This window comes from Podarcis tiliguerta, assembly GCF_965153285.1.
Source record: "Podarcis tiliguerta genome assembly, chromosome: 5".
Classification (NCBI taxonomy): domain Eukaryota; kingdom Metazoa; phylum Chordata; class Lepidosauria; order Squamata; family Lacertidae; genus Podarcis; species Podarcis tiliguerta.
The window spans coordinates 83,799,162-83,811,419 of NC_139538.1; the positions used below are offsets into that span (position 1 = coordinate 83,799,162).

The following is a 12,258-nucleotide window of genomic DNA, read 5'->3' on the forward strand; positions in this document are numbered from 1 at the left end:
TTTTTTGGGGTGGAAGAATTATTTAGAGAGAGAAGGTTCAGACACTTTCAATGGCTTTGTGATTTTAGGCTGCTTTTACTCTTGGGAGGGCCTTGCAATAGGGTTGTTTAGATCCAATTTGTCAGTGTGTGTGATCGGCAAATGAGGATCCACACACTTCTGTTTTTTCACTCACCATTTCATTGCTTTGCTTCTTCTTGTCATCCATACCACTGGGTGGAGTTTGGTAGAAATATCCTGGGTATGTTTGAGATTTTTCTGTCCTCTCAATCATTCCTCCCCTAGTTATCGTACAAAATTTTAAAGCAGTCTGCTTGGTCTATTTTTAAAATTAAAAATATGTTTGTTTTTGCAGAATTGTAATGTAACAGAATTGAGGCTAAGAATGGCTTTTGCCCTCTTGCTGTAAGGGTTTTAGAAATGGACTGACAGTGTAATCCTATGCAATGTTTACTCAGGAGTAAGCTTTGCTGGGTTCTTACTCCCAGCTTCCAGAATCCAGACTGTCACTATTTTGTGAGTCTGATACAGCTGTATACCAACAAATTTAGGTTGCACAATTAAAGTGGATTTGGTGCTTTTGCACACACAAAAACCCCACATCCCCCAAAATTCACAGAATGTATGTGGTAAGAAAAGTGATGGGAATGTGCACTGGAAAATGTGGAATAAGGGCAATGATGGGCAATACCATACAATGTCTGTGCAAACAAATTGGAAGGAAAACTCAACAAACAACAATGTCATATAATCTCCACACAGATTTTGTGCAAACAAAGCAGGATGACTGCTTAATAAATAGGTTGTCTGGAGAAGCACTTGGAACTCTGCAGCTAGTGCAGACTGGTCCTTCCCTACCATGATGGGATAGAGAGTTGTAACATGATCTTTAGTTCCAAATGAAACCCGCCCCCCATTTATTTTTATTAATTTTCAAAATATTATGGAACCACAGAAACATGTAAACAATAACAAAAAAAATCAATAATATATCCAACTAAAAGCAGGGTATACAAAACCTAAACATATAAAATAATAACAATGATTTGTTCTGATAGTGGAGCAAGAGGTAAAGATAAATGATCAATTCCTCTTTCTGCTCTATAGCTTAAAAAACTTTATTAGTGTGGCGGAGCACTCCACTCCTCAGGTTCAGGACTGAGTGGGAGGAAAAAGGTAAAGGTAAAGGGGCCCCTGACCATTAGGTTCAGTCGCAGACGACTCTGGGGTTGCAGCGCTCATCTCGCTTTACTGGCCAAGGGAGCTGGCGTACAGCTTCCGGGTCATGTGGCCAGCATGACTAAGCCGCTTCTGGTGAACCAGAGCAGCACACAGAAGCGCCATTTACCTTCCCGCTGGAGCGGTTCCTATTTATCTACTTGCACTTCGACATGCTGGGACCGAACAACGGGAGCTCACCCCGTCGCAGGGATTCGAGCCGCCAACATTCCGATCAACAAACCCTAGGCTCTGTGGTGGAAAACTCATTGCCAAACCCCCAAATCTGACAATTACCAGATTGCATGAGAGTGTTGGGGGGGACGACCAGGTTTAGGAGAATTTTAATTTTAGCAAGGTGCTAAGAATTCCCCCTTAGAACTCATTGGCATGCATATGCACACACCTATTATAATGCTGCCATTTTCAGGGGGTGACATCTAGATGTGTCCATCTACTTGCACAGCAGAATTTCCCCTTCCTCTCTTCCACCTGCACCCTTAAATTGTGTGGGACTTTCCAGAGTAAATGGGGGTTTGAAGGTTGGAGGGGAGAGAAGAGGAAGGAAAAGTACTATTGTGTAAGTGGAATCCCATTCATGTAACTTTGGGTATCATCCAGAGAAGTCTCTTCTCCCCCTTTTTGGGCAGGTGGCTTTGCAGGCAGGACCTGGGCCTCCCTAGTAAACTGGCCTATCGCAGGCCGGATCGTATTCCTGCCACCAAATGGGCCAATGGCGGCTGGAGTTAGTGGGTGTTCCCCTGAGTGTGGGACCAACCAACCAATTGCGGCCCTTGGAGCCACACCCAGGGGAAGTTTAAATGCCTGGCTGGCAGGGCTTTTCTGCCTTTCTCTCGCTGCACCCGTTCTCCCACTCACCCACCCTCCCTCGGATTAGGGTTTTTCATGGATGGTTTGACCTTGCTATGGACAATGTCAGCCACCTAAATTTTCAGGGGCCAGGCAATAATTTTTTCCACTTGATTAATTGGCACCACCACTTGAGTTTTCGCCTACCTCGTAGCAATCATCACAACTTTGTAAGGCGGATAGGCATTGGGTAAACCTAGTCTTGGTTGGAGGTGAGGTAGTAGTCTCCGCTTGCCCCTTCATGTTAAAAGAATCCAGGAGGAGTGGCTCCTGTCCGATACCCAGACGCGGGCTAGGGCCATACTACTCCTCCAACGGGGACCACTTGAGGGATGCCCCGATTTGACATAGGGTGTGTGTCCATCTTCATCCTTAGAAACACTCCCAGCAGATGGGCAGGAGTGACATGTGCAGTTGCTTACCACACTGCCTATGTCCAAACCTCACATCAGTAACCAATAAAGTTTTGGCCTTATTTGATTCTAAATCAGTATCCTGTGTGGTGTCTAGTTATTTGCACCTTAGGGAACAGGGTGGTCATGGAGCCTCAATACGCAAATGAAAAGCTGATAGTCTATGGCTGTGTACATCCTCCATACATTTAAAGGACATCATTTCGCCCCAAAGAATCCTTCTGTAGTTCATTAAGAATGCTGGAAATTGTAGCTCTGTGAAGGATAAGCTGTGGTTCCTAGGATGATTTAGTATTTGTGCTTTAAATGTATGGTGCATGCAGCATTCTTTGTGGAGAAATGTCTCCATGAAAGAGTTGTTTCTCTCCAAATATTGGGCTTGAGGCACCTTTTTCCCAGTCAGTTACATTCTTCAAATACAAGCAGATACCTTCGCTCCAGCTTCTCCCAACGATAGCATCTCACATGAGTGTACATAGTTCTTTATTTTGTTATTTGCCTACAAACTGTATCCCAGAAAACTTGGTGAAATGAGGGAAGGAAACCAGATGGAAACCGCTCAGTTTGAAAGGAGCCGGAGAGCCTGTTTGCTCTGTTGCTCTATTACTAGGTTTCATGTTCTCATTCCAGATTATTTTTTTTCTTTTCCAAATGTTAGAGGCAGAGGAAGGGCAAAGTCTCTGGAAGGCCAGGATGATGGCATTTGTGCTGATGAATGTGGCAGATGGAATGAGCAATTTCTATTTTAAGATTGCAGGAAAAGCTTGGAGCTGATCCCCAGAGGCTGATAAAGGTCCAACAAGTGTCTAGACAGCTCATACCTCCCCAAAAAAGATAGGCATTTCTTCCTTTTCCCTGCTCCTCCACTTTGCAGGGGAGACATGGAGGACCAGGATGTTATGCTAGGCTCATCATTAGCAACTATGCAGTTTTTAAAAAGTAGGGGTACACTGGGGGAAGGGGTTTGTTTTCATTGGGACCACAGCACACTGAGAGGGAAAGGTTAACCCTATCCTCCCCATGTCACCTAGGTCCTGATGAAAGGACCCCATTTGTTGCTATTAACTGCCAGCTGGCAGGAAGTGGAGTGCCTGGTTTTGGCCAATGGGGGATGAGTATTTCCCATGCATTGAGAACACTGCCCCCCACTGTTGTGGTTGGGGAATTGCTGGAGCAATACAGTTCAGCAAAGGAAGATGGTTCTCATGTATGGCAATGCGGGGGGAGGGAAGGACTTGGGGTATTTGCAGCAGGTCCTTTGGATATATCAGCTCCACACTCACTCCAGTTATTTGAGTGGAGGCTGGTGTTACCTATCCCAATTTGACGTACCCATTTAGGGTTGCAAGGAGAGAAGTCTTGGTACTGTGCTCAAGCTTAGGCCGTTCTTTGCAGAGTAGTCCCTTTGTGTGCAACATGTCCTTTCTACGTCGTTTCACATTACTGAAGTTGCCCCTTGTGAGGGCTAGGTGTGAATGCCGTGAGACGATAGAGAGGACACACACCAAGCAGCTGTCATCTGAGTTATGCTCTCCCTATGTGGGGTTCGCATCAACAATGGGGTTGTGGCCATGGGCTGAAGGGATATAGGATGTGGCATAAGTGTGCGCCTTTCGTGTGATGACCTTTTTCAGCTTTTCCACGGTGGTAACTGTCATGCTGTTGGTATCCCTGTCGATAGCCCAGGAGGGAACTTTCTCCTTCACGCTCTCTCCTCTGCTTTTCCCTTTTTAGATCCGTAAAAGAAGCAAAGCATGCCGTGGGGGCTTATGGGAAAATGATGAACTGGTAACCATCAATGGGAAATCATGTGCTGGCCTCTCACATGCCAGCGCCATGCAGATCATCGACTCCTCAAATGGCATCCTCAACATTGTTGTTAAAAGGTAAATGATAACAGCTGTTGGCTCTTGGTGTCAGCTGAGCACGGTGAAAAATGCAGCACCCTGTTAAGGTAGCACAAACTGATTTTGATTAAATGTTCAATGTAATTATATGTGTGACTTCATATACCTTCCCAGCTATGCCTGTCCTGTGCTCCTACTTCAATCCCAGAATGCATGCGAATGTCATACGAAAATTACTCCCCCCACCGACAGTACAGGGACTCTTTTTCATTATATGTAGTCTGTTTCTTTAAAAACCTCAGAATGACTCATATTAGGCTTCTGGACATGTTGGACATTCAGAGTGTGACCAGGCTGGCCTGTTTAAAAGAAGATGTCAGACGTGTAAGAAAAGCTTTCCTGCGCCGTATTCCAAGTGCCTGATGTCTCTTTTAAGCCACAGCTGTCTTGCCTTCTAATACAGCATTAGGACACTAGTGATCCTTGTGGCCTGAGCGGGTGTTGCATTGACATGCTATTATTGCACATTCAGTAGCTGAGAGCCTGGTTTAAATTTGAAGCCAGCTACATGGAATGCTGCATGGGTAAATTCTTGCTTGCTCAGCACTTAGTGTAAATAGGATCAGTGTAATAGCATCATCTATCCAAGTTCTCATTCTGAAGGCTTAAGGTTACTTTACTTATATATATTTTATAATTGCATTGGAGGGTAGATATCAAGAATATGTGAGCCAGGTAGGTAGGTAGGTAGGTAGGTAGATAGATAGATAGATAGATAGATAAATAAATACATACATTGATCAACACCACACCAAAGACTTATGTGAAAATGTGGGAAAATAAGATAGAAGCTCTTGTGGAGATTGTTAAGCAGTTAAAAAACAGAAAGCAAAAGGTTAGGTTAAACAGTTTTCATATTTCAAGAAAGTTAGCAATGCTATACCCAAATAACCTGTACCAAGACTGTTGCTATTTACTGTATTTTTTGCTCTATAAGACACAGCAGACCACAAGACGCACCAAGTTTTTGGAGGAGGAAAACAAGAAAAAATAAATATTCCGAATCTTAGAAGCCAGAACAGCAAAAGGGATCGCTGCGCAGTGAAAGCAGCAATCCCTCTTGCTGTTCTGGCTTCTGGCATTCGCTCCATAAGACGCACACACATTTCCCCTTACTTTTTAGGAGGGAAAAAGTGAGTCTTATAGAGCAAAAAATACGGTAACTTATATATCAGGAGTAAGATGTGGACAGTGAGTGAGGAGAGAACCCCTGTGGGCTTGAGTCGTCTTCTTTGAATGCAGCTCCTTGTTGTTTTGCTGATAAACAGGCCACCATGGCTGCCCTCTGGAAGCATGGAGATAAGCTGTTCAACAAAAAAAAGGAAAAAATTCCGCTGAGCTAATGCAAACGCTTGAGTGAACCAGGGCAGCTCTTTAGATCCCAGCCACTCGGCTCAGTCAGCATGAGCCCAACTGGAAAAACTCATGGCTGTCAACTGAGCCTTAGTTTAAAGTTGTGTTCCTGGCAACAGTGCCTGCATCATCACAAGCAGTGCCAATGCAGCCTGTATGGACTTTTGGCAGCCTTCTCTGGGCTGGAGTATGCTTGTGGGCACTCTATTAAGATGTCCAATGTGTAAAGAATTTTATTCTGAGACAAGGTCAGCGTTAATTAAAGGATAAGTTGGACCCACGGGACACTGCCATGCATGCTCATTTGTATAAAAATTAAAGTAGTTAACAATTTTCTCATTTATCAGTTCTATGCAGTTAGCAGCTTCTTTAAGTGTGCCACAACAACGATAAAGGATAACACTGTAGGCTTAGGCAATTTCGACCATTTTCACATAAGGTGGCACTATTTATTTTTAAAATGAATTGATCTGATCCTAGATCATCTGGTACTTGCCCCTCCTGCTACTTGCACGTATCTCAGTGGTGAATGTCAGATTTTGCACACACAAGAGGCCATGTTCAGTCCCCTGGCTCTCCAGTGAAAAGGACTGCGGATAGCAAGGCTGGGAAAGACCTCTGGTTGTTTGCCAAAACAGATGTGACCCAGGATCAGATTTCCTGATTACTTTCTTAAAGCAGCAGTGGGGAAGGAGGGTGCTCTCATTTGGATTGGAATCACAGTGCTCAGAAAGGAGGCGTTGACACATTTTCCTGGGTGCTATCAGTGCCACTTCTTAGGTCAAAACTGGAGGCCCTGGTTGCTGCTTTAAAGAGAAAGAAAATGTTGGGAAATCCAATTCTTCTCTCCCACGTCATACGTATTTCAGCCTTGAGACATTGGAGAGTACTGCAAATCAAAGGAAACTATTAGCTAGAGTGACCAATGGCCTGACTCAGTATTATCTACCAGACCCCAAACTTGCATCCTAATTCCTTGAGAAATTTCATTTCAAGTTGGACTTCTAACTTTAAAAGAATTTTCTCAAGAAATTAGGATTCGCTATACAAACTTGACAGAGACTTTATCAAGTTGAGATGCGCTTTTAACCGGTTTTTCTGTCGGATTATGTATATTGTGTGTTTACTGTTTGTATGCTGTTTTGTTAATTGAAGTATTCTATAAATCACGGGTGTCCAACCCGTCGATCGCGATCTACTGGTCGATCCCTGCGGGGTTTTGGTAGATCACGGTTGATCGCTGGTCCCCTTCCGGCGGAGGCTGTTATCTGGCCAGCGATCGTAAGATTAGTGGCTGCTTCTATTGCTCCCTCCCTCAGAAGTGCTGCAAAAAAGTCCCTGCCCCCCTAAAAAACAGGGCATCTCCTCTCCCCCCAAAAGGTGAACATCTTTGAGCTGAACCCCTAAAAACGGGGGTAGATCACTGCCAGATTTTAAATTTGAAAGTAGATCGCAGTCTCTCGGGAGTTGGCCACCCCTGCTATAAATGTTGTGTAGTTGTAGTTTTTTGTTTTGTTTTATTTCTTTTCTGTGTGGGGACATTTGTTATGCACTGCATCTAACTCAGTATAAGGCAGCATCATATTTCTCTTTCGTCGAGAACTAGCTGTTCTCCAAGCATCCAAGGGCATTCTGCATTTTCTCTGATTTCCATTCAACACCATTATTGCCGGGTTTATTTTTCTTAAAAACTATTTTATAGAAGATTGATAAATATCAAAATCAACAAACAAATAAATTTATATCTCACTTTTCTGATAACTGAAGCTAACAAATGATGGATAATAGTTATGCTGAGACCACACTCTAAATAATATGCACAGTTGCAATTGCTTAACCTAAAAAAAGAGCTGGAAAAGATTCAGAAAAGGGCAACCAAAATGATCAAGGGGTTAGAGCAACTCCCCTGTGAGGAAAGGTTACATCATTTGGGGTGTTTTAGTTTGGGGGGAAATTGAGAAAGTGGGGAGATGATAGAGGGGTATAAAATTATGAATGGGGTAGTGAAAGTGGATAGAGGGATTCCCGCCCCCCACCCTTTCTCACCTTACTAGAACCAAATCCTGTGACAAATTAATATGTGTGCATATAAATACACATTTTTTGGTATACTGTTTTGAGGGCTTTTGGGGGGGCCTTTTTGGACAATCAAACTGTCAAAATTTTATGAAATATAGTAAAAATAAGATACAAAAATGCATTATATTATTGAAAAATGCCATGCAAAAATGTGCAGATTAGGGAAAATTATTTACATGTGTATATTAAATGTTGTTCCAGGTGATGAATTTTTATGAGGACTTTATTTACCGTACTTTTCCGTGTATAAGACTAGATTTTTTTCTTTAAAAATTATGCTAAAAAGTGGGGGTCATCTTATACATTGATAGTGCATAGGGTGGGTGTTTGATTGGTTGCTGCCTCGGCTGTCAGCGGCTATTTGGCGTGTTATTGGTTTCTGCGTCAAGGGCTTGTGTTGATTGGCTGATGCTGCAGCAATTGGGCAGGTGATTGGCAGCTTCTGCCGGTAAGGGGACAGAGGAGAGGTGGAGCCATCTCCCCCCATTTTCTAAAATTTGAGTCCCCCAAAATAGGGGGCACCTTATACATGGAAGCATCTTATACACGGAAAAATACAGTATTTTTATTCTTTTGCAAACCGATGTAGAAAATTGAATTTAAGATTAGAAAAAGGAGAAACAGAGAGAAATGTGAAACTAACAGATTCACCCAATACTATTAACAAGCCATATTTCATATTAAGAGGTTAAACTTCTTCATGAGAGACAGATGGATGCATAACTAGATACCTTTCCGATTTTTGCTTAATTTGTATGAGTGGCCTTCTGACTGCTATATATAGGAGGTTGGGGATTCACTCTCTGTATCTTCATTAGCCATTGTGTGACACATTTTCATAATTTCCTAACCATAAATTGACTTTGGTTCTCAAAAGAGCTATATTAGAGATTCTGCACGGGATCCACATAACTGCATGAAATATTCATCTGTTCCTTTGTGTGTAACTGACCCAGAAGCTCTTATTTTATTTTCTTCTTCTTTCCCACAGGGTGCTTAGTGGGAACCCATCTGTTGAGGGGCTCCTGCGTTCCCCTTCCCCCAGGCAGCTGCAAGTGCCCTCGCCAACTTCACCGCTCAGCCGGGCCTCCCAGTTGCGCAGTCCTGAACCGGCCGTTCCCCCTGCTGCCCTGGAACCTGAGCAGCAGCCCCAACGGCAGCAGCCCCTGGAGAACATAACCTCACCCCCTGATAGTGAAGCGTACTATGCCGAGACCGACAGCGACGCTGACAACATTGCCCAGGAAAAGCACCGGAGAGCTCGCAAGAAGAGCCCCCGTTCTCCCCCAGGGGGACCAAACAATAAAGCGGGCGAGCCGCAGGACGAAGTGTCCCTTTCCGAGCTGAGCGGATACGACAGCACCCCCGAGGCAACAGCGCAAGCTGCAGAACGTGGAGAGAACCTCAGCGGCGTGGCCAAGAGGGAGATAGTGTGCCAGCCAGGAAGCCGCACCGACACCCCCTTCTCAGAGAGTGAAGCTATGCTACTGCAGCCACCCTTACCTGAAGACAGAGAGCCTTCCCCAGAAGCTATGCTCCTCCCACATGCAACTAAGAACATTCGGGCAGAGAGGCACCTCATCCCCATGATAGGGCCTGTGGAGCACCCCGTCGATGAAGACCTGACCACCACCTATGCAGAGAAAGCCAAACAAGCCAGTAAGTGTTCCTGGCAGACCTGCTTCCCTTTCCCCTCTTCCCTCTTCCCTCCCCGCCCCTCTCCTTTTTGCAGATTTCAGCTTTTCTTCATGCATAATTTGCATTTCCTTAGTGCAGAATCTTAAGGAGTACACACAGCTCCAGTTATACAGTGGTGCCTTGCAAGACGAAAAGAATCCGTTCCGCGAGTCTTTTCGTCTAGCGGTTTTTTCGTCTTGCGAAGCAAGCCCATTAGCGGATTAGCGCTATTAGCGGTTTAGCGGCTATTAAAGGCTTAAGGGATTAGCGGATTAGCTGCTAAAAGGCTATTAGCAGCTTAGTGCCTTAGAAAAAGGGGGTGGGGAGCGAAAAAAAATCGCAGCAACTTGCAAGACATTTTCGTCTTGCGAAGCAAGCCCATAGGAAATTTGTTTTGCGAAGCACCTCCAAAACGGAAAACCCTTTCGTCTAGCGGGTTTTCCGTCTTGCGAGGCATTCGTCTTGCGGGGCACCACTGTAATTCCGCATTGGTCACTATTACCTTAATATTATCTTCTTTTGAAAATTGTATTGGCTCAAGTTACAACTCAGGAAACCCCAGAGCTCCATTAAGGTTCTTCTCCACCTGAAGTGCAACAGACCCTGATCCTTGCTTTACAACATTTATGTCCACTCGACTTCTTCAGTCTGTGGGACTGGCATTGTTACAGCTGCCACATAATACCGTATTGGCCCAGATATAAGCCGCACCTGAATATAAGCCACTCCCTTAAAATTCCGCAGGCACTCACACCCATTCTGTTTAACTGTATGTCTGCTTCAGCAGTGATATCATAAAAGTCAATTTTTGTAAGGTTGCGATTTTAAGCCGCACTTTAACTTTTCACGGTCAGAATTTGGGGGGAAAGTGAGGCTTATATTCAGGCCAGTTTGGTACTTGTCCACACTTGTAATAAATCCATCTTTTATTGTGGTGGCACCTATACTTGGGAACTCCTTGCTTATTGACATCAGGTTGGTGCTGATGTCAGTTGTCTGGGCTATCCTATCCAGACATGCAGAATTTACATGCCATATTTCATTTTAGCTATTGTTGATCTTAATCATATTTTGACTATTCCAATACTTGTTTATAACTGGTTTATAGCAATAATTTTTAATGTTTTACTTGATATTGTTCTAACTACTTAGAGGTGTGTTTTATACATTTTGCTAAATATATAAATGTTTGTTTATTCCTACACATGGAAAGGGACAACAGTATGAGAACTAGCTTTCAAAACTAACTTTGTCAGGCACAAACAATGGTCAACCACATGTCCAAAAAAGCCTCTCCCAAAGTCTAGTTTACTGTTGAAAATTTAGATCTCTGAGTCTTCTTCAGAGTCTTCCTGGGGGGTGCTGCTTTTTCTGCCAAATGATGTTATGGCCCTGCTTCTGGGATGACCTCCAAGTTGCGAGTGGTGCTCCTCGTAGATTGCAGCTGGCCTGACTCATTTAGTTTGCTGCTCAATGATACAATGCCTTGGATTGGGTAAATGATGTCAGCAAAGGGGCTCTGGATCAGTGGTGATTTCTGCTCAGTAAGTGAGCCCAAGCAGTGACTCAGCAAGATGACAGCATTGACTTCTTCTGTTTGGGTGGGGCGTAATGAACTTAATGCAGTTCCCCCAATAAAACAATAAAAATCAAAGAGAATATGATGATATGCATGCTTTGCAATACAAATTTATATCAGGTTTAGATCATATCTAGTCCAGAATCCACTTTGTTCAGATATAACACTAAACGATGGTTTGGCATTGTGTGAATGATCCTCATGCTCACATGCTCCCCTTTCCCTTCTCCTGTGGTGCAGCTGTGAGGTGGTGACCAGAAGCTTTCACTTCCAGTTTTTTAAAATTATACGTGGTTACCATTGCGTCCAAATCTAGGCAAACTGTGGTTAGTCTTAACTATGGTTTAGTACATGGGTAGGCAAACTACGACCCGGGGGCCAGATCCGGCCTCATCACCTTCTAAATTCAGCCCTGCTGAAAAAGTTTGCTGAACTCTGGTTTAGTAGAACAATCCACCCCCCACCAAAACACACAGTGGTTTATGAATTTGACTTGTTTCTCTAAACAAGAGATAACCCTCAGTTATTCAAAAATGGAAGTAAAACCTTCTGATATTTTAATCACTGTGCCAGAGACGGAGAAAATGAGAAGGAGCCCAAGGTTCACCCATGTAACACTAGACCATAGTTTAGTGTTATGTCTGAATCCAGTCAATGAGTTATATCAGTTAAATTGTCATCTGAGTGATCTCTGTACATGCACTGTTGATCATTGATGCTAGGTTTCAGAAATGATACTGTTGTTTACCATATTCTCCCATGTATAAGACATGTAGGAGGCGTCTTGTACATGGATAGTATGGAGCGTGGACTGGCGATTGGTTGTTGCTACAAAAATAGGGGGTGTCTTATACATGGGGGCATCTTATAGATGGAAAAATAGTTGGTTTTGAACTGTTATGGTTACATGCAATTCACAGCAGCCTTTCTTGCTGGTATACACAGCCTGTAATTCTAGTGTTGATTTATTCCCCTTTTCCCCTTATTTTGTGGATGAACTTTTATACAGTAGTAGCAGTAGCTCTTTTTTAAGTATTTGCAGCTTGGGAGGGCTCATTGCTAGCCCCTGACCTGCCCCCCTTGCTTTACACAGTTGCCACCCCAAGCCTTTAAAAACGGTGTGGAGGGCCACCAAGTCTCCCTATTTGCAAGGCCGTTTCCC

General features: G+C 43.8%; 1 protein-coding gene across 2 annotated transcripts in view; it reads left to right on the forward strand.

The window, feature by feature from the left end:
• SYNPO2L (synaptopodin 2 like) overlaps positions 1-12,258 on the forward strand; it is a 42,984-nt gene that overhangs the window by 11,747 nt on the left and 18,979 nt on the right. For both annotated transcript variants that reach the window (XM_083440338.1, XM_083440339.1), the window contains 2 exons: positions 4,236-4,387; positions 8,832-9,499. In XM_083440338.1, coding sequence (XP_083296464.1) covers positions 4,236-4,387; positions 8,832-9,499 — 820 coding nt within the window. The remainder of the gene's footprint in view (positions 1-4,235; positions 4,388-8,831; positions 9,500-12,258) is intronic.